This window comes from Mustelus asterias, chromosome 22, assembly GCF_964213995.1.
Source record: "Mustelus asterias chromosome 22, sMusAst1.hap1.1, whole genome shotgun sequence".
NCBI lineage: Eukaryota > Metazoa > Chordata > Chondrichthyes > Carcharhiniformes > Triakidae > Mustelus > Mustelus asterias.
In genome coordinates this window covers 67117367-67137056 of record NC_135822.1, presented here as the reverse complement: position 1 = coordinate 67137056, position 19690 = coordinate 67117367, and the positions used below count along the sequence as shown (strand labels likewise).

At 45.5% G+C, this 19690-nt stretch overlaps 1 protein-coding gene across 8 annotated transcripts in view; it reads right to left on the bottom strand.

The window, feature by feature from the left end:
• The window catches only part of LOC144510152 (uncharacterized), a 77835-nt gene that overhangs the window by 30085 nt on the left and 28060 nt on the right, over window positions 1-19690 (bottom strand). For 4 of the 8 annotated variants that reach the window (XM_078239536.1, XM_078239538.1, XM_078239537.1 and 1 more), the window contains 6 exons: window positions 15549-15677; window positions 12983-13112; window positions 9591-10885; window positions 8056-8192; window positions 3327-5101; window positions 1768-1951 (listed from right to left, as the gene is read on the bottom strand). In XM_078239536.1, the coding sequence (XP_078095662.1) occupies window positions 1768-1951; window positions 3327-5101; window positions 8056-8192; window positions 9591-10885; window positions 12983-13112; window positions 15549-15677 (3650 nt within the window). The remainder of the gene's footprint in view (window positions 1-1767; window positions 1952-3326; window positions 5102-8055; window positions 8193-9590; window positions 10886-12982; window positions 13113-15548; window positions 15678-19690) is intronic. The other 4 variants (XM_078239540.1, XM_078239542.1, XM_078239544.1 and 1 more) reach the window with 1 other exon arrangement.

Genomic DNA, 19690 nt, shown 5'->3' with positions numbered 1-19690 from the left:
CATCTCAGGACACTAAGGGGCAATTTTAGCATGGCCAATCAACCTAACCCACACATCTTTGGACTGTGGGAGGAGCACCCGGAGGAAACCCACGCAGACACGAGGAGAATGTGCAAACTCCACACAGACAGTGACCTGAGCCGGGAATCGAACCCAGGTCCCTGGAGCTGTGAAGCAGCAGTGCTAACCACTGTGCTACCGTGCCGCTCTTCTTTTATTTAAAGTAAATGATCACTGAGCAACAAACTGGCTTTTTGCTTGTTGAGGCCCCAGCAACATTATTAACGGTGAGCTTACAGCAGGTAGGCAGTGAGTGACTCACTTCACCTCGGGTCGGGTCTCAGTCTGTTTTAGAGATGGGACACTGTTTCACAGCAATGGCATCAATTGAGTAGCAAGGTGTTCACTGAGCTCCATTAGCTACCAAACCACCAACACCTCACTTTGCAATTCCTCATCCCTCTTTACAAATCCCACCATAGCCTCTGCCCACCCTATCTGTGTAATCTCTTCCAGCCTCTCAAACCTGCCCAACCTCCCACCAACATGTCTGCACTGGCCTCTCAGGCACAGCCAATTTTTTTCAATCAATCATTGTTGTCTGATGCACCTTGGGATGTTTTATTATTAAAGGTGCCATTATAAATGCAAGCTTATGTTCAGTGGACAATATTTGTGCAAGATCGCATGATTGTCATGGGCAATGGCAGCTAAAGGGCAGCATGGTGGCACAGTGGTCAGCACTGCTGCCTCACAGCACCAGGGACCTGGGTTCGATTCTCGGCTTGGGCCACTGTCTGTGTGGAGTCTGCACATTCTCCCCGTGTCTGCGTGGGTTTCCTTCAGGTGCTCCGGTTTCCTCCCACACTCCAAAGATGTGCAGGTTAGGTAGATTGACCATGCTAAATTGTCCCTCTGTGTCAGGGGGACTAACTAGGGTAAATGCATGGGGTTATGGTGTTAGGGCCTGGGTGAGATTGTGGTTGGTGCAGACTTGATGGGCCGAATGGCCTCCTTCTGCACTGCAGGGATTCTATGATTCTATATCGCTGTATAGCTGAAGAACAGAAAGGTTGTCATGAGTCAATGAGGGGGAGCAGTCATAACAGAAACTGAACTGGACTAGCCATATGAATAGTGTGGTGACTGGAGCAGGTCAGAGGTTAGAAACCCTGCGGAGAGTAGCTTATCTCCTGACTCCCGCAAGCACAAGTCAGGAGTGTGATGGAATACACTCCACTCACCTGGATGGGTACAGCTCAAAAAGCTTGACACCATCAGCCTGCTTGTTTGCTGCCCCTTCCACAAGCATTCAATCCTGCCAACAGTGAAGAACAGTGGCAGCAGTGTGTACCACCTATAAGATGCACTGCAACAAATCACCAAGGCTCCTTAGACTGCACCTTCCAAATCCACAACCACAGCCATCTAAAAGGGCAAGGGCAGTAGATACAAGCGAACACAACCACCTGAAAGTTCCCCTCCAGGTCACACACCCATACTGACTTGCAAATATATTGGCTGTTCCTTCACTGTCGCTGGGTCAAAACGCTGGAACCCCCTTCCCTAACACCACTGTGGGTGTACCTACACATCAGAAACTGCAGCAGGTCATGAATACAGCTCACCACCAAGGGCAACCACGGATGGGTAATATGTGCTGATCGAGCCAGCGACACCCACATCCCATGAATTAATTAACAAAAAAAAAATTCTGACAAAATTAGACAACTCTTTATGAAGCTCACATTTCTTTGTGTGAAATACCTGCGGAGATGCATGAACCTGCAGGAAGAGGATAGTGGAGGGAAATCCTGTCCCTTTCGTGTACGACTTGGCCAGCAGTCTCGGCAGCGAGGGATGTTGGTGAAAAGTTCAGTGCAAGGGACGTCTTGGAGGAAGGAATCGCCTGCGCTCTTGATAAGCATGGATGATGGCATATCCGACTGACCTACGCAGCACACAGGAACAGGCAGTCAGAGTGACCTTTCACACCATTCACAAATATGCCAAGTTACAAAAAAAGATCATTCAGGTCAATTTCCAGGTAGAATTCTCTGTAATATTAACGGGAACATGGTTTCTCCACCATTTCTGTGGTTCCTGCACCAAGGTAAAGTTGGATGAATGGGGACAAACTCCTCACCCCCATGGAGATGCTCTTTCCTCTTCCCGCCACCTCCCCCAACCATTTGCTGTGATAAACCCTCATGGTTCAGTGGGTTGACCTGTCACTTGATGCAGCATCAGCCACATGGAGCAGAGAGATCCCCCCGTCTCCTTCCCTTAGACAGTCTGAATTCACATCCACAGAACATGAGGCTAGATATGCCCTCCAGCCCTCTGCACATGGGGTGGGCAACCCTCCAGAGGTACCTTGGAGTTTTCAGAAAGAAAGGATTAATCTCCAGGTCACTTTGCGAGCAATTTGGGAAATGGCCGGTTATCCGTTTACTCCGAGAACCTGCATTTATCTCAGTAGTGTCAAAGATGGGGGGAAAGCAGCATTTGACTAGCAACCTCCAGGGCTTTGTCAAACCAGAGCTGGCAATGGAGCACTGAACTAGCATTCCTACAACACCTGTGGGAAAATAAATATCCTGCAACACACACACCACCTCCTGATGTTACATGAAACCATGATCCTCCATGTTAGACAAAGAGAGTGAAAAAATATCAGGAAAAACAATTTATTTCGTATTACATAAACCACTAAAAGCATCTTAATAAGGCCATTAAAAAAACAAAGCCCTGGAGGTTCATTTTTCAAGGGGTTGCATTGAAAAGAAGTGAAGTCATGTTAAACTTGGACTGGACCTTTCTGAGACTACACTGAAATGTGGTACACAATTCTAGTCTTCAAGGATATAGAGGCACTATAGAAAATGCAACAACGTTCTACTTGACAGGATTGAGAGGTTATACCTGTCAGGAACAACTGAACTGGCTTAGCCTTTTGCCTTCAGCAAGGAAATGGCTGAGGGAATGACTTGATTGAGATCATCACCAGCCATTTTGATCGGGTAGATGTGGACAAGATAATTCCACTTGCAAAGACCAAAGTGAGGGACCAAAATATCAAATCATGACTGGTAAATCCAATAGGGAGTATTTAGGTGTTAGATCTTTAACCAGAGAGTGGTGACTATCACTACCACAGGAAGAGAAGCATTTCAGGGGAAGCTAAACACAAGGGAGAATAGAAGAGAACATGTTGGTGGCTCAGATAAAGTAGGGTCAGATGAGGTTTATGTAAAGCATAAACACAGAAAGTTGGGCTGAATGGCCTGTTTCTATGTATTTCAAAACCTCAACACCATTCATACCATTCTTAATGTGGCCATTTTCTTTGTCCAGTTTTCTGCTCAGATTTTGATCTTCTCTCAGTTCTTCATCCTCCCTTTTGCTATTTTTCACTTTCTTCTCCAAGGCTTGACCTGATTGGTGTTGGTCTGAGAGCTTGCCTTCTCGCCTTGTCCTTAGCCAGTGTCTATTCTCTGCCAGGTCATTATACTCAATGTCACAGCTCCTTTTGGCTCCTCGCTTCTTCACGCCTTCTTCCCTTTGCTTTGAATTATTTAGCAAGGCAGAGGGTTCTGTCTCTAACCCTTTAGAAACAACCTGTCCTGGAAGTGTCTCATTGCCATGACTTTCTTGTTGCTTCCTTGTGCTGTCTTGTTCTGAATGCCGTGTGAGCCACGCTTTCTTTAACTTTGTGTGGCAATTGTGCAGATTGGATCGCAAAGATGACCCAGCACTCAAAATATCCTGACCAGACAACTGCTTGACCAGAGAAACACTGGGTGATACTATTTCTGGCAAATTCATGTCCATTTTTGCGCTATTGTTTCTCATCTCCCCCGTAGAAAGCAGACACTCATCGGAGGGTTTCTTGGAACAGGAAATGTCTGCCCTGGACGCCTTGTACTTTTTGGGTGTGTAGTAATCCATGGGACTGGTTACGTGGCTAATTCTTTTGGGATTTAAACTACCATTTAAGGGAGACAAGCTGTCTTTACAGTGTTCCAAACCCTGAATACTTTGCACAGGGGTCGGTGAGCTGGAAAGATGTTCTTTTTTGAAAGAATTGCAACTGGTGTTTGTCTCTTGATGTGTGTTCCTGTTAACATCAGTCCTGGCATTTGTGTCTTTGACTATCTTTCCACCTACGTCCATCTGCGGTGTAATTTGTTTTGTCAATGCTGGAGGGTAGAGTGTAGTGGGTATTTGACTACAAACATAAGCTTTGTTAGAAATGCCAAACGCATCACTAATTTCCTCAGGCACCAGTCTTCCATGTTTGCAATTCCTATCGGAATCTGTGTTCATGATATCTTTTGAAATTTTAGTTAATGTGGGAGCTTTCAATGCTGGCATTATCAATGAGTGCTGCCGGGGGTGATGTACCTCCAGTGGTGCGGCAAGCAGAGGTAAAGTTTGGACCTTGGCCAAGTCACATTTCTCTTCACGGTAACCACAACTCACATCTTGAAATGGCTCTTTGCTGTCTCGTGATTTCTGCTGAAGCAATGAAATGGATGTTTCATATTGGACATTGTGATCTTGCATCTTCTGGACACTTTCTCTTGGCAGTCTATGCAAGGAAGACTGTTGTAGAATAGTATCACCAACAGCTGAATATAAGGAAGTTGCTTCTAAACTTAGATCCCTTCGCACTCCGTCACCGGCAAACATTTGGTGTTGAGTGTTAAGTTCTACCTTGCTGGAAAAATCGGGAGTGTATTTCAACAACGTCAAGTCCAAAGCAGATGTGGAGGATACTTTACTGCTCCAAGTTGGCTTGGAGTTTGGAGAGACCGAAGGATGTTCTCCAGATTTGGTCTTCTGCTCATTCTTCAGGGCCATTGAGAGTGGCTTCACATCTCTGGCCTCTGCCACTATCACTGAACTCTCTCTCTTAGCATTTCTTGATTCTAGTGGGTCATGAGAACCCAAGTTCTGTTTGAACAGGACTTTGTTGCACAGCTGGACCTCCGAGGATGGCTGAATGCCAGCTTTTGAACTTGGAGTACTGTGGACTTTCAGACTATGTGGAAAGGGATGTAAGAAGTCCCCGCACGGCTTGCTGTCATTCACGTCTCTGGAAGCAGAAGGGAAGGTGCATTGTTATTTCACAGACGATGACTTTCTTACAATTACAATGCTCAGCGCTGTTTCTAAACCTATTTCAGGGAAGTTGCGATCTCTTGGACAGCAGGGCATTGAGATTCAGGTTCACACACAGTCAGCATCACTCCACCTTGCCCAGACTGGTACAAATGTCGTGCAGGGATTAAAGCTGCAATACTCCTTGCTTAAGTGGTTAATTTCCCCACTAAGCCACTGGAGGAACTGTCACCTTTGACAACTGCTATCATTTAGAAGGCAATAAAACGAGCCCCATTTTCTATCTCCAATTCATTGTGCAAGGACGTTTTGGTGTGGCAGTCTTTGCCTTATTTTGATGCCTTTTACTGGACTGCAGGCAACCTCCAAGTCAGCAGAACATTTAAAGACTAAGCAAGGATGGAATTCAAACCCTGAATAAGAAGCAGATTACCCCACTCCCCAACAACAGCTACCTATACGTATGTCCTATGTTCTCTGGAGCTTGGAAGAATGAAAGGTGATGCCATTGAAAAGTATATCATTCTGAGAGGGCTTGACAGGGTACATAATGGGGAGTGTGGCAGTCATAGTCCTATAATGAGGGAGCAGGGCAGGGGGTGGTGATCATTTCAATCTAAGATGACAAGGAATTTCTAACCACCTAAACTTTTCTAAATGGCAGCTGTTTCTCGTAATGCTGTGATTGCCATTTACACTTCCGAGACCAATCTTGTGTTTTTTTGACTTATCCCAAGACCATCTTCTTTTGCCTGGCACAAACGCTTCGGTCATTTTTTTTTCCAAGTTTATTTATTAGTCACAAGTAAGGCTTACATTAACACTGCAATGCAGTTATTGTGAAATTTCCCTCGTCGCCACACTCCGGCGCCTGTTCAGGTCAATCCACCTAACCCGCACATCTTTGGGAGGAAACCGGAGCACCCGGAGGAAACCCACGCAGACACGGGGAGAACATGAAAGTCCACACAGACAGTAACCCAAGCCGGGAATTGAAGCCGGGTCCCTGGCGCTGTGAGGCAGCAGTGCTAACCACTGTGCCACCCTGCCACCCCTGATCTCTTGACCTCCCATGTTTTCCACTCTATTACAGATCTTTATTTTGTTTTTTCCTCCCCTTTCACCTTTCCCTGCTTCTCTACCCTGTTTAAAACCTGCTGTCTCTCTCACCTGGTTCTGAGGAAAGGTCACGGATGTGAAACATTAATTGTGTGTTTCTATCTCCACATACACTGCCTGATTCGCTGATTGTGTCCAACATTTTGTTTTTATGGCTTTTTTTCCGTGGAGGGCAGTTTGAAGAGGGAACTGAGATATGACGACACAGTATCAGCTGAGCGATGCCTTTGATTTTCTACACAGACCCATGAGCCACTGTACTTCCAGCCCAAAACGAGGATGAGCAGTCTGGAGCTAAGAGGGGCCCAGTTTGGTGGCTTGTGGAGAAAGCTTGCACAACCTTGAAATAATGGACAGCTTTGGCTAAGGAAGCAATGGCACAGCTTGATGTGTACTGACAAACCAGTCAGTCAGCATCCAGCTGGTTGGTCAACTCAGCCTTCTAACCCTCAAACCTGAACTTAAGGAAGTAGCTGATACAACAGGATGAGTGATGACAAACAGGGGAAAACAACACAATGCATACCAAGTCCAATGAGGCATTGAGGATAATTTTGACTTTGACAATGATAAAACATACAATATCAGCTCAGCCTGTGTTTGGACTGAAATGCAATCGTGTACAAAATGTCCCCCTTGGCTTGCCATAGTTCATAGAAGCCCTACAGTGAAGGAGGAGGCCATTTGTCGAATCAAGTCTACACCGACAACAATCCCACCCAGGCCCTATCCCTGTTACCCCACACATTTACCTTGCGAACCCCCCTGATACTGAGGAACAATTTACCATGGCCAATCAACCTAACCCACACATCGTTGGACTGTGGGAGGAACATTCTCCCCGTGTCTGCGTGAGTTTGCTCCGGGTACTCCGGTTTCCTTCCACAGTCCGAAAGACGTGCTGGTTAGGTGCATTGGCAGTGTTAAATTCTCCCTCTGTATACCTGAGCAGGCGCCAGAGTGTGGTGACTAGGGGATTTTCACAATAGCTTCATTGCAGTGTTAATGTAAGCCTACTTGTGACATTAATAAATAATTGGGCAGCATGATGGCACAGTGGTTAGCATTGCTGCCTCACAGCTCCAGGACATGGATTCGATTCCCAGCTTGGGTCACTGTCTGTGTGGAGTTTGCACTTTCTCCCCGTGTCTGCGTGGGTTTCCTCCGGGTGCTCCGGTTTCCTCCCACAGTCCAAAGGTGTATTGGCCATGCTAAATTGCCTCAATGTCCCGAGATGCATAGATTAGAGGGTAAATATGGGAGGATAGGGCCGAGGTGGGATTACTGTCGCTGCAGACTCAATGGGCCAAATGGCCTCCTTCTGCATCTTAGGGTTTCGATGAAAATGGAACACCCGGAGGAAACCCATGCAGACACAGGGAGAACTTGCAGCCTCTGCACAGATAGTCACCCGAGGCCAGAATTGAAACCGGGTTCCTGGCGCTGTGAGGTAGCAGTGCTAACCACTGTGCTGCCTTCAGGTGACTTCTGCCACGGAGCACTGATTGGAAGCAGCCATGTTACATTCATTGCTAATAGAGATAGGGTAGGAGAAGCACCGTACACACTGAACTCTTAGCAGCCTCACTGAACATCTTTCCCAATTGAAGTCAACAGAAACCAGATTCACCAAAAGATGAAGCTGACCAACCAATATAATCGAATAAATTAATCAATGAAGAATACGTCATCTCAAGTCATAATTGAGTCCAAACATATGCAATGAAAAGGAACATTTATGAAATAGATGCTGCTTGAGTTGCATCAAATGGTCAGAGCTGTGTTCCACAAAACAAAACTTCTACTTACTCTTGGTAAAAATAAGTGGAACTTGAAGTTGTCAAGAGTTCCTTCTTGTTGGATTTGCTGGCAAACTGGTTTAATGCTGGTTGGTTGTCGGCAATTTTATTCTGGAACTGATGGAATGACCATGGGTTCTGAAGGCCCTGTTCAACAGATCACATCCAACTAGATCATAACTCATTTTCACTCAGTTTTGCAATGTAAATTAATCAATTGCTCAGTCAAACAGCAGAGTCAAAGTGCCTCATGGAGTATGCTTTTAGTGAAGCACTTGAACTCATGTTGGCAATAGCTGTTTTACAGAACACGTAATCACAGAATGTACAGGCCATTCAACCCACCTTTCCATGCTGGTATACATGCTCCACTGGAGCCTCCTCTGTCCTTCCTCATCCAACTCTCAGTGCCAAGTTTTAATCCCTCATTTGTTTATCCCCAGCTTCCACTTCTACGCACAGATAATATTCAGCAACACATCCATGCGGCAGTTCCACATTTTAACTGTTCTCTGGGTGAAAATGTTCCTGGTGAATTCCCGGTTATATTTACAGCCTTCAATTTTGGACTCCCCTTTCTGTCGACTCTGTCAAAACTTTCTATAGTTTTACGAGACCTCGACAGTATTAGGTTACCCCCCTTGAACTTTCTCTTTCTTTGCCTGTTCATGGTTTCCTGACAGATATAAACGGCAATACCGTGACAAGTGGCGATATTTCATTTGAACCCAGAGCAGTTTCCTTTTTTGGGCTGTTAAACCATATCTATATTCCATCTGGTTTTCACTCCTTCATCATGCATGCAAGCATCACTGGATATTGAGCAGGCATGTACTCTGACTAATTTCCCCTTTTCTCGCTTAAGCGAATTGCATTGTGGCCAAATATATTTGCAACGCTGCCTGCTAATTTAGCAAAGGCTGCTCGTGGAAACTGGACCAGATAATTCGTTCAACTGAAGCCTTGAGGCATCTGTGCTGGATATGGGAGAACTATTTGAAGAAAAGGCCGTTTCTTATGGTGTCCGAACCAACATACATCTTTCAAACAACATGATTAAATGCATTATCTCCTTATTTACTTCACTGCTGCCTATGGGATCTTGCTGTGAGTACATTGGCTACCAAACTTTCTCACATTATGTAAGTGCCTGCACTTCAATAAGTATTTCATTGGTTGTGATGTACGGTGGTCATGCATGGTGCAACAGAAAGGAGAGTTTGTTCCTTAATGTTGGGAGAACAGGATATTGGGAATGTCATATAATTACTTTTCCCAAGTGCCTGGCCCTTTAGACTTTGCTCCTGGGTTCTAAAGTCTGGTTACAAACTATTAAAGCTCATTTGTGTCCTATTTGTGAAAGTGTTTTGCATGCCTGTACTACCGGTTATTGCCCTCTGCCCTGTTTGGTTTCATTGCCATGTTGAGTTCCACTACAAAGCCAATTTTGTCTATCAGATCTTGACTTGACCTTTGCAGTTCCAACATTTTGCCCCCTTTCCCCCAAAAAAATATCATAGAAGGTGGCAGAGTGCAATGACTAACCATATTGAAGGTGCTTTGTCCGTTCACATAGCCCTGATGAGGGGCAGGAAGCCTTGGCTCCGAGTGGATGTCCGTGTTCACATTTTGCCACATCATGGGATGGAGATTGAGCTGCCCATAGGCTGCAGTTAGGTGGGCCTGATTGGAGGTCTGGAGATGCTTTGGATGGTAGCAACCATAAGCAAAAAGCTGAGGTCCAAAACTACTACTGTATGTGGAGTCCAACTGAGGCTTGCTGGTAAACATGGAGGAGAGAGATGATGGATTTCCACTGGGTAGCTTGGTGCTCAAGTGCGGAAAATCAGTATTTAAATGTGAATAGCTGCCCAATGCCATGCCCGTGCTCATGTGCGAAGCAAGCATGGGGTTACAAACTGCACCAGATACAGCTGAAGAGTAAAGTGGATGCCATGTGCCCTCCAGCACTCTCGATCCATTGTATGATGATAGCGGGTCACTTTTGTTCAACAATAATGTCTTCTCTGCTGTATCAGCTGTGTTGCCTTCATGTAAAGGGACTTGCAAGTTCTGCTGGGAACTCAGTCTTAGCTGCTGACTGTCAATGAAAGTTGAAGAAACTTTACAAAGTGCATCTCTGGCAATCTGCCCTTCTTGGCCAGGTGATTTATTGCAACCTGAGTGACCAAGTAAATTCAACAATCCCTGTGATTCGACTTTTGAACTCTGCAGCACTTGATCTGCAAATGAAGATTGCAAAGGGCCTTTCAAGATGTCCATTTTTTTATCTTGCCCCGTAATTAATCTATTACTGTCTCTCCAGTTCTCATTCTTTGGATTATACATGGGTAATGTCATTGGCGACTTTTCAACGTCTTCCAGATGGTTCCGAAATGTCATGGGGTTTTTGTGAATGGATTGGTTGTCATCACCTGTCCAAGAAGATTGCACCAATCTCTTTTCACTTTTGCAACCTGGCATTGATTCCACTTGGCCATCATTGTTCGGCTTTCCTGCATCCTTTTGGGATAGTGATGGCGATGGCCTATTTTCCACAAACTGTTCTGCTTGTGGAGAAGCTTTAGACTGGTTGCTGTCGTCACATACGCCCCGTCCCATTTCTTCCATTTGTTTGTGGAGTTCATATCGAGGCAATGGTATTCCCTTTCTATCCAGTTCCTGACTGCCCAGTGCAACCCACATGTTGCCATTTTCCAATCTTGGATCAGAGTTATGGCATGTTCTTGGCAGCTTTGCTAGACCCATGTCATTTCCCTCACTGTGGTTCAATTTCCTCTTATGATTTTTCATTTCTGCTTCTTCAGAGCAGACGTTGCCTGGAAAGAGAAAGGCTGAGGATTAATACAATCACTATCTTTACAACTGTTCAAAACTTGGCATTCAACTGTGTCTTTATCTTGGCAGGAAAACGAATCACGCTATCATCTCAGCCAGGATTCCATGCTTCATTGAAGCAGGTTCACCTTGGCCAATCTCAGGCAGAGAAAGCCTCTTGCACATCCCTGATTATTATTCCTCAAACACTGGCGACCATGTCTTCAGCTCGAAGCTCTGAATGCCCTCACTCAACCTCTCCTCCTCTTTCTGCTCCTTTTAAGATGATACTTGAAATCTCGCTCTTGGTTCAAGCTTTTGGTCATCTGTCCTAATATTTCCTTCTGTGGCTGTGTGTCAAATTTTGACAGGCAATTGTTGCTATGAACCACCTTGGTTTTATTGTCTGGAAGATGCTTTGTAACTGCTGCTCTTTGACCTCGCCAATCAGCACCACCATGACAGAGAGGCAAAGGCCAACCAGGAACCCTCAATTATCAGGAGCACCAGGCAGAAAACGTGAATAACGATAACAACAGGATTGGGCACAGCCGCCATGGTCATGGAAGATTACAAAACTAGGTGAAATACACCACTGTGTTGTACTGTTGCAGCATCGACCTTGACTCTAGTGTCACTGCTCCCTGTGAAAATAAACGCCTGTATCTTAACATGCGTCAAGTTCCGCTCAAATATTACCCTTGTGCTCACTGACCTCCAGTAACTTCTGGTCCAGCAAAGCCACAAATTAAAAATTCTCATTCTTGCATTCAAATCTCTCCATGGTCTTGGCCCTCTGTATCTCGGTAACCTCCTCCAAACCTGCAACTCTCCAGATACTCTGCACATCTCGAATTCTGGTCCCTGTGCATCTGGAATTTTCATCACACCACCGTGGCAAACCATGCCTTCAGTTGCTTAGACCCCAAGTTCTGGAAAGCCCTTCCTACACTTCTCCACCCCTCTACTTTTCTTTCCTCTTTAAAGACACGCCTTAAAACCTACCTTTTGACCAGGCTTTCGGTCACCTGTACAAATATCTCCTTCCGTGCCTTGGTGCCAAATTTCATTTGATCACAATCTGTGTCATTTTATTATGGTGTTACATAAGTGCAACTTGTTGATAAGGTGACATGTTACTGATTGCTGGGGAACTGAAGGAAGTGGCAACATGAGCAGCATTTTCCCTGTGTTGATTTGTGTTCTGGAACTTGATCCAATACATTTGGGAATCAAATATTTGCAAAGCTCTCAGGATATTAAATATGAGAGATAAGTGGAACGAATATTTTGGACATGGCCTGTGGAAACAATGGGCTTGATGTCCCAGATCTGGGTTTTATTTTTGCAATTCTTCTGAACAGTCTATGCAAGCACTTTGAAATGTCAATTTCCAAATGGGTCACGCCTCCAGGTAATTCTCAGTAAAGAGAACTCAAATAAATCTTCTTTTCTCCATTCACGTAATGGAGCAATTTCATCAAAAGCACACTCAAGAGGATACACTATTATTGTAGCATTCACTGGCAGTTTCCTTATCTTCAGTAGACATCCACTATCAAGTTCACTTCTAACCTCTGCCCCACTAGCCACCCCCGGCTCATGCAGAGCATACATCAGATGTAGAGTGAAGCTGACTCAGCTTAGGTTTAATGTGTAAAATAGCAAATTACTGCGGATGCTGGAATCTGAAACCAAAAGAGAAAATGCTGGAAAATCTCGGCAGCATCTGTAAGGAGAGAAAAGAGCTGACGTTTCAAGTCCAGATGACCCTTTGTCAAAGTGCAAAGACCCTTTGACAAAGGGTCATCTGGACGTGAAAGAGGGGGTGGAGTGGGTGGAGCTTGATAGAAGGTCAGGGCTCGAGCTCGGGTTCGAGCTCAGGAGAGATTTGACAAAGGGAGAGTTAATGGTAGTGTTAAAGACTAAATAAGGTGGTAATAGTGGCATAAAGGTAAGAGAACAGAATGCGTCAATAGCAGGACTAGAATCAGTGTTTTGTGAGGGGCGGGGGGTTGGGACAAAAAAGATTATTAAAAAAAGTGACACCTTTACAGTCTGAAGCCCAGGAGCTGTGGACTACATTTCGACATTCATACCTTCTCTGCTATACTTTGCTGAATCCTCACAGGTGTGGGAGCCCTTTCTATTCTTCGGAGTGTTGTACTGGTCCCATGATTGACTTGGAAATGTGGGCTGACAGTGCATAGGCAGACTTGTGAGTTGTTTCTGAAAATACAGAACATAGAATTATGGAATGATACTGCACAGAAGGAGACCATTCAACCCACCATGTCTATGCTGGCTTAGGTCAAGCTTTCCAATTAACCACATTACCCCGCTGTTTTCCCATAATTTTCCCTTGAGCTATACTTTCAATTGCCTTCGGCAAGTTGCGACTGATCCTGCCTTCACCACCTTCCAGGCACTGCATTCCAGATCATCTTAATTCACTGTGTCAAAAATGTTCCACGTGATGTCTCCGAAGGTTCTTTTGCCAATTGCCTTGTCTTCTCTGATTACTGGCTTTGATGTGATTGGAAACCGTTTCTCCAAAATGGAACAAAACCATTCATGATTTGGCACACCTCGATGACAGCTCCTCCTTATCTGCTCTGCTCCAAGGAGATAACCCCAATTAGAACCGTATGAGTGGTTGCTTACAACAGCCACAAGGAAGCACAGAAAATGGTACTTATTTCCACATTCCCATCCATGCGGGGTTTCTCATATTTTACAGAATTTCCAGGGAAAACCCACAATTCACAAGTCTACGCAGTTTCCAATCACCATAGAAATGGCTGCTCAGCTAATCATCTACTCCAGGAATGCTTCGGGCTCACTTCTGCATCAACAAGACAATGCCAAAAGGTCAAGAAGTGAAGACTGAGGAAAACAATGGAAGGAGGAAAAGGAATAGAAGCTACGGTACAAAACTATTGATGAAAAGGGCAAGAACTGAACTGTCAGGATGGAAGAGGGAACATTAAGTTTAACACTGAGCCATGTAAAGATATATTTGAACAGTTATTGTCGATAGGGATTGTTGATAGTGCTATCAAGTGACACTTACTCAGCAATAACCTGCTCACTGATGATCCGTTTGGGTTCTGCCAGAGCCACTCAACTCCTCACCTAATTACAGTCCTATTCCAAAAGCTCTGAACACAAGAGGTGAGGTTCGAGTAACTACCCTTGAGTTCAAGGCCATGTAACTGAGTGTGGCATCAAGGAGCCTTAGCAAAACTGGAGTCAACGGGAATGAGGGGAAAATCTGCCACTATCTGGAGTCACACCTCGCAAAAAAGATGTCTGTGGCTGTTTGAGGTCAATCATCTCAGTCCCAAGAGAGGCCAAACATGTCCCCTTGACATTCAAAGGATTACCACCACTGAATCCCTCCACAATCAACACCCCAGGGGTTACCATTCACAAGCGACTGAATCAGCCACGCTGTTGTTACAACAGCAGGTCAGAGGCTGTGAATTCTGCAGCATACAGCTCACCTCCTGACCACCCCCACAAAGCCTGTCCATAATCTACAAGGCACAAGTCAGGAATGTGATGGAATATCTCCACTTGCCTGGATGAGTGCAGCTCCAACAGCACTCAAGAAGCTCGACACCTTGAAGGACAAGGGCAGAAGATGCATGGGAACACTACCAACTGCTAGTTCCCCTCAAGCTACACACCATCCAACTTGGAGCTATGCCACCGTTCCTTTACTGTCGCTGCTTCAAAATCCTGGAACTCCCTCCCAAACAGCACTGTGTGTGTACCTACACCTTAGGGACTGAAGTGGTTCAAGAAGGCAGCTCAACACCATCTAGGCAACTAGAATCATAGAAACCCTAGTGCAGAAGGAGGCCATTCGGTCCATTGTGTCTGCACCGACAACAATCTCACCTAGGCCTGATCCCCATAATCCCATACATTTACCCGCTAATCCCTCTAATCTACACTTCCCGGGACATTAAGGGGCAATTTAGCTTGGTCAATCAACCTAACTCGCACATCTTCAGACTGTGGGAGGAAACCGGAGCACCCGGAGCAAATCCACGCAGACACGGGGAGTACAAACTCCATACAGACATTGACCTAAACCGGGAATCGAACCCAGGTCGTTGGAGCTGTGAAGCAGCAGTGCTAACCACTGTGCTGCCCAACTAGGGACGAGCAATAAATGCTGGATGGGTCAACAACAAGCCAAAAAGAATAAAAATAATCCAAAAAATTGGTCCAAAAGGTAGGTTTGTAGGAATAGTTTGAAGAACAGATAAGTGGAGAGGTGAAGCGATTTAGGAACGGAATTCCCAGCCTTATGGCTGTGGCAGCTGAAGCCATGGCCAACAATGGAGGAGCGAGAGGCCAGAATCAGACCTGTGCAGAGTCGTCTTGGTACAGTTGAAGGGCTGAAGGAGGTTAGAGATGGGAATGGACAAGGCCATGGAGGTCTGAAAACCTGCACATGCACACAATTTCTTCCAATTACAGTCATGTCTATAAATACAAAAAAAACACTGCTCAGCAGATCTCATTTGCATTCCAAAGTCACTGATTCTCCCACACACCCAGGCGCTAGTCCCTGTGCTTGAAGGTTTAAATCCATTGTTTGGAAAAGTTCACTTGGGATGGAAGGTCAGAGACTGGTAACCAGATGCTCACATGGCTGTTGTCTGGGCTGCCTTGATAAGGTGGTGTTCTGAAGCTGCTTCCTTCACATTGAGATGGACCCTCATCTCCACGCACAGTCACGCGAATCAGAGTGGGTTCTACATTGTGAGCATCGAGAATCTGAACACAATAACACCAAGCTCTCAATTCAATTTCCCAGTACCAACAGCACAGAGACAGGCCATTCAGCTCTATTGTTCATGTGTGTGTTGCATACCTGTCTCTCCTCACCTTCCCTTCTGTATATCTTACTCTTCCATCACGTACTGAGCTAGCCCATCTACAAACTGTTTGATGGGCTGATGCTGATTGCAGGTCAGTTCAAGTAATCTTCACTCACCCCCATTCCAGAAGGGTCAATGCCACGATGATCTGAGCACAATTGTACTTTCCTTACGATGTCTCCACAGAGCTAATTTTCCTCAGCATTAATCAAGAACTAATCCCAGAACCTCAGGCCTGAATGGTACCCTCTCGTGGGGAACTGCATTTGTGTGAAAACCCATCGCCCAGAGTACTTGATGAAGAATTCTGCCTGCTTGTATTCCGAATCACTCATCAGCATTTCCCACCCACCCTTTACATATTGCACTGAGTTCACAAGCCCAGAACCAGGCCATTCTGCCCAACTGGTCACTCACTGCTCCAGATCGGGCTGCTCCCACTCCGCTTCATCCAACCCAACACCGCATTCTTCAATTATTTTCTACCTCACCTATTTATCCAGCTTCACCTTAAACGCATCTCATCTCACACTAGCCAAAATTACAGACCAATTTGCCATTTCCAAAAACCTTGCGAAGGAGATTTACAACATCTTTCAAATATAAAATAAAGGTTTTGAGAAGCTGTTTTTGTTGATGTGCTTTCCATTTTTTGGGATTATAACTTTACCTATTCACCCCAAACACTCTGTGGGAGTGAGTTCCATTATTTTGATCACTCTGTGGAAAGTAAGATTTCTCCAGGTGATTCACTGGTGATTAATTTGGACTGTTGCCCACCCCACACCCACTTTTCCCCACTCGCCCCAGTATTTGATCATATTCACCTCTGTCCCTCCTTGACCTGATGTTTTATCTGCACCTGGTCACACGAATAGTCAATGTGCTTCTACTTCAGTGTTGCTATTCAGTGCATGGTGACTGTGTGGTCAAATACTTTTTCTGCTTCTTCTCAGTATCTGCGCTGGTCAACAGCACTGCAATGCTATTGTCACCGACCTCCCCATCACTGGCACCCAACAGCTACTTGAGGCACCCTGAAACATCATTCATTCCCTGTCCAATGCAGTGGCAGAGGTGGAACTCAGTCTTGTTCCTGTCTCTCCAATAGAAAAAAAAGATATCCCAACCCATATACGAGAAGGCAAGAGCCGATTACAATAAAACTGCTGAAGTGAGGATAATGAGGCTGATTTGAATTGCACACGTGACTGGCGTTGATCCAAGTAAATGGTGCATTAGGTTTGAGGGGGGCAATGGTCTCCTCCTTTATTCATATTGATCTCATTTCCATATTCATCTGCTTGGCACTATCCCATCAAGTGAGTGATCTCAGGCCATTCACATCCTGCGGAGGGACCCTCAAACAACACATTGATTAGTCATGCGCTCCTTGCCAAGAGCTTAGCGAGTAGCACAACACTGAGAGCCATTTCTAAAGACACAGCTCATCAACTGAAGCATTTCCAAATGAAAAGACAGAGAATGTTTTGTCTCACGCCTCTGATGATCTTGAATCCCAAAGTGCTTCGCAGCCAATCACATGAAATGTCATTTATGTTGCAATGTAGGGATCGCAGCAACCAATCTTCACCCAGCAAGCACCCACAAATAGCAATGTGATAATAACCAGAGATAACAACCTTTTTGTGATTTGGTGTTGGATAAATATTGGCCAGGACAGGAGAGGGAAACCTGCTGCACTTGTTCAAAATGGCACGTTGGGATCTTGTCCAGCTATCTGACAGAGCAGACAGGTTCAGATATCTGGACCATTGGGATCTCTTCCGGGGCAGGTGGGACCTGTACAAGAAGGGCGGGTTGCATCTAAACTGGAGGGGCAGAAATATTCTGGCCGGGAGATTTGCTTGTGGGATACGGGAGGATTTGGGGCGGCCCGGTAGCACAGTGGTTAGCACTGCTGCCTCTCAGCGCCAGGGACCCGGGTTCAATTCCGGCCTCGGGTCACTGTCTGTGTGGAGTTTGCATGTTCTCCCCATATCTGCGTGGGTTTCCTCCAGGTGCTCCGGTTTCCTCCCACACTCCAGAGATGTGCGGGTTAGGTGGATTGGCCATGCTAAATTGACCCTAGTGTCAGGGGTATTAGCAGGGTGAGGTTAAGGGAATAGGGGCTGGGTGGGATATGGTCTGTGCAGACTCGATGGGCTGAATGGCCTCTTTCTGTACTGTAGGGATTCTATGAACTAGTTTGGCAGGGGGGTGGGAACCAAAACAAAGGTGAATTACTTGAAGTGGAATTAGAGAGTAGGGCCAGTAAGACTCAGAGAAAGAGCAGGCAGGGTGTGGTTGCTAATCAAAAAGGGTCTGGTGGACTGAAGTGCATTTGTTTCAATGTGAGAAGTGTAACAGGTAAGGCAAATGAATTTAGAGCTTAGATTAGTACTTGGAACTATGATGTTGTTGCCATTACAGAGACTTAGTTCAGGGAAGGACAGGATTGGTAGCTTAACGTTCCAGGATACAGATGTTTCAGTTGGGATAGAGGGGGATGTAAAAGGAGTGGGGGAGTTGCACTACTAGTTAAAAAGAATATCACACCTGTACTGCAGGAGGACACCTCAGAGGACTCAAACAATAAGGCAACATGGGTAGAGCTCAGGAACAGGAAAGGTGTAGTCACAATGTTGGGGGTTTACTATCAGCCTCCCAACAGCCAGCTGGAGACAGAGGAACAGGTATGTAGGCAGATTTTGGCAAGGTGTAAAAGTAACAGGGTTGTTGTGGTGGGTGATTTTAACTTCCCCTATATTGACTGGGACTCACTTAGTGCTAGGGGCGTGGATGGGGCAGAGTTTGTAAGGAGCATCCAGGAGGGCTCCTTGAGACAGTATGTAGATAGTCCAACTAGGGAAGGGGCCGTACTGGACCTGGTATTGAGGAATGAGCCCAGCCAGGTGGTCGATGTTTCAGTAGGGGAGCAGTTCGGGATTCAGTAAGCTTTAAGGTATTGATGGATAAAGATAAATGTAGTCCTCAAGTCAAGGTGCTAAATTGGGGGAAGGCTAATTGCAATAATATGAGGCAGGAACTGGAAAATGCAGATTTGGGACAGACATTTGAGGGCAAATCAACATCTGGCATGTGGGAGGCTTTCAAGTGCAAGTTGATAGGAATTCAGGACTGGCATATTCCTGTAAAGATGAAGGTTGAGTATGACAAGTTTCAGGAACCTTGATAATGAGAGATATTGTGAGCCTAGTCAAAGAGAAAAAGGAAGCATTTGTCAAGGCTAGGAACTCAAGAAACAAGTGTGGAATACAAGGAAAGTAGAAAGAAACTTAAGCAAGGAGTAAGGAGGGCTGAAAGGGGTCACGAAAAGTCAATGGCCAGCAGGATTAAGGAAAGCCCCAAGGCTTTTTACACAGATATAAAGAGCAAGAGGTAGCCAGGGAGAGGGTTGGCCCACTGAAGGACAGGAAAGCGCATTTATGCGTGGAGCCAGAGGAAATGGGCAAGATATTAAATGAGTACTTTGCGTCAGTATTCACCAAAGAGAAGGACTTGGTGGATGATGAGTCTGGAGCAGGGTGTTGTTGAGATCAAAGAGGAGGAGGAATTGGGTTTCTTGAGAAACATTAAGGTAAATAAGTCCTCAGGGCCTAATGGGATATACGCCAGAATACTGAGAGAGGAAAGGAAGGAAATTGCTGGGGCCTTGAGATAAATCTTTGTATCCTCACTGGCTACAGGGAAGGTCCCAGAAGATTGGAGAATAGCCAATGTTGTTCCTTTGTCTAAGAAGGGGAGCAAGAATAATCCAGGTAATTACCAGCCAGTGAGCCTTATGTCAGTGGTGGGGAAATTATTGGAAAGGATTCTTTGAGACAGGATTTACTCCCCCTTGCAGATCAGTGAATGTATTAGCGAGAGGCAACATGGTTTTGTGAA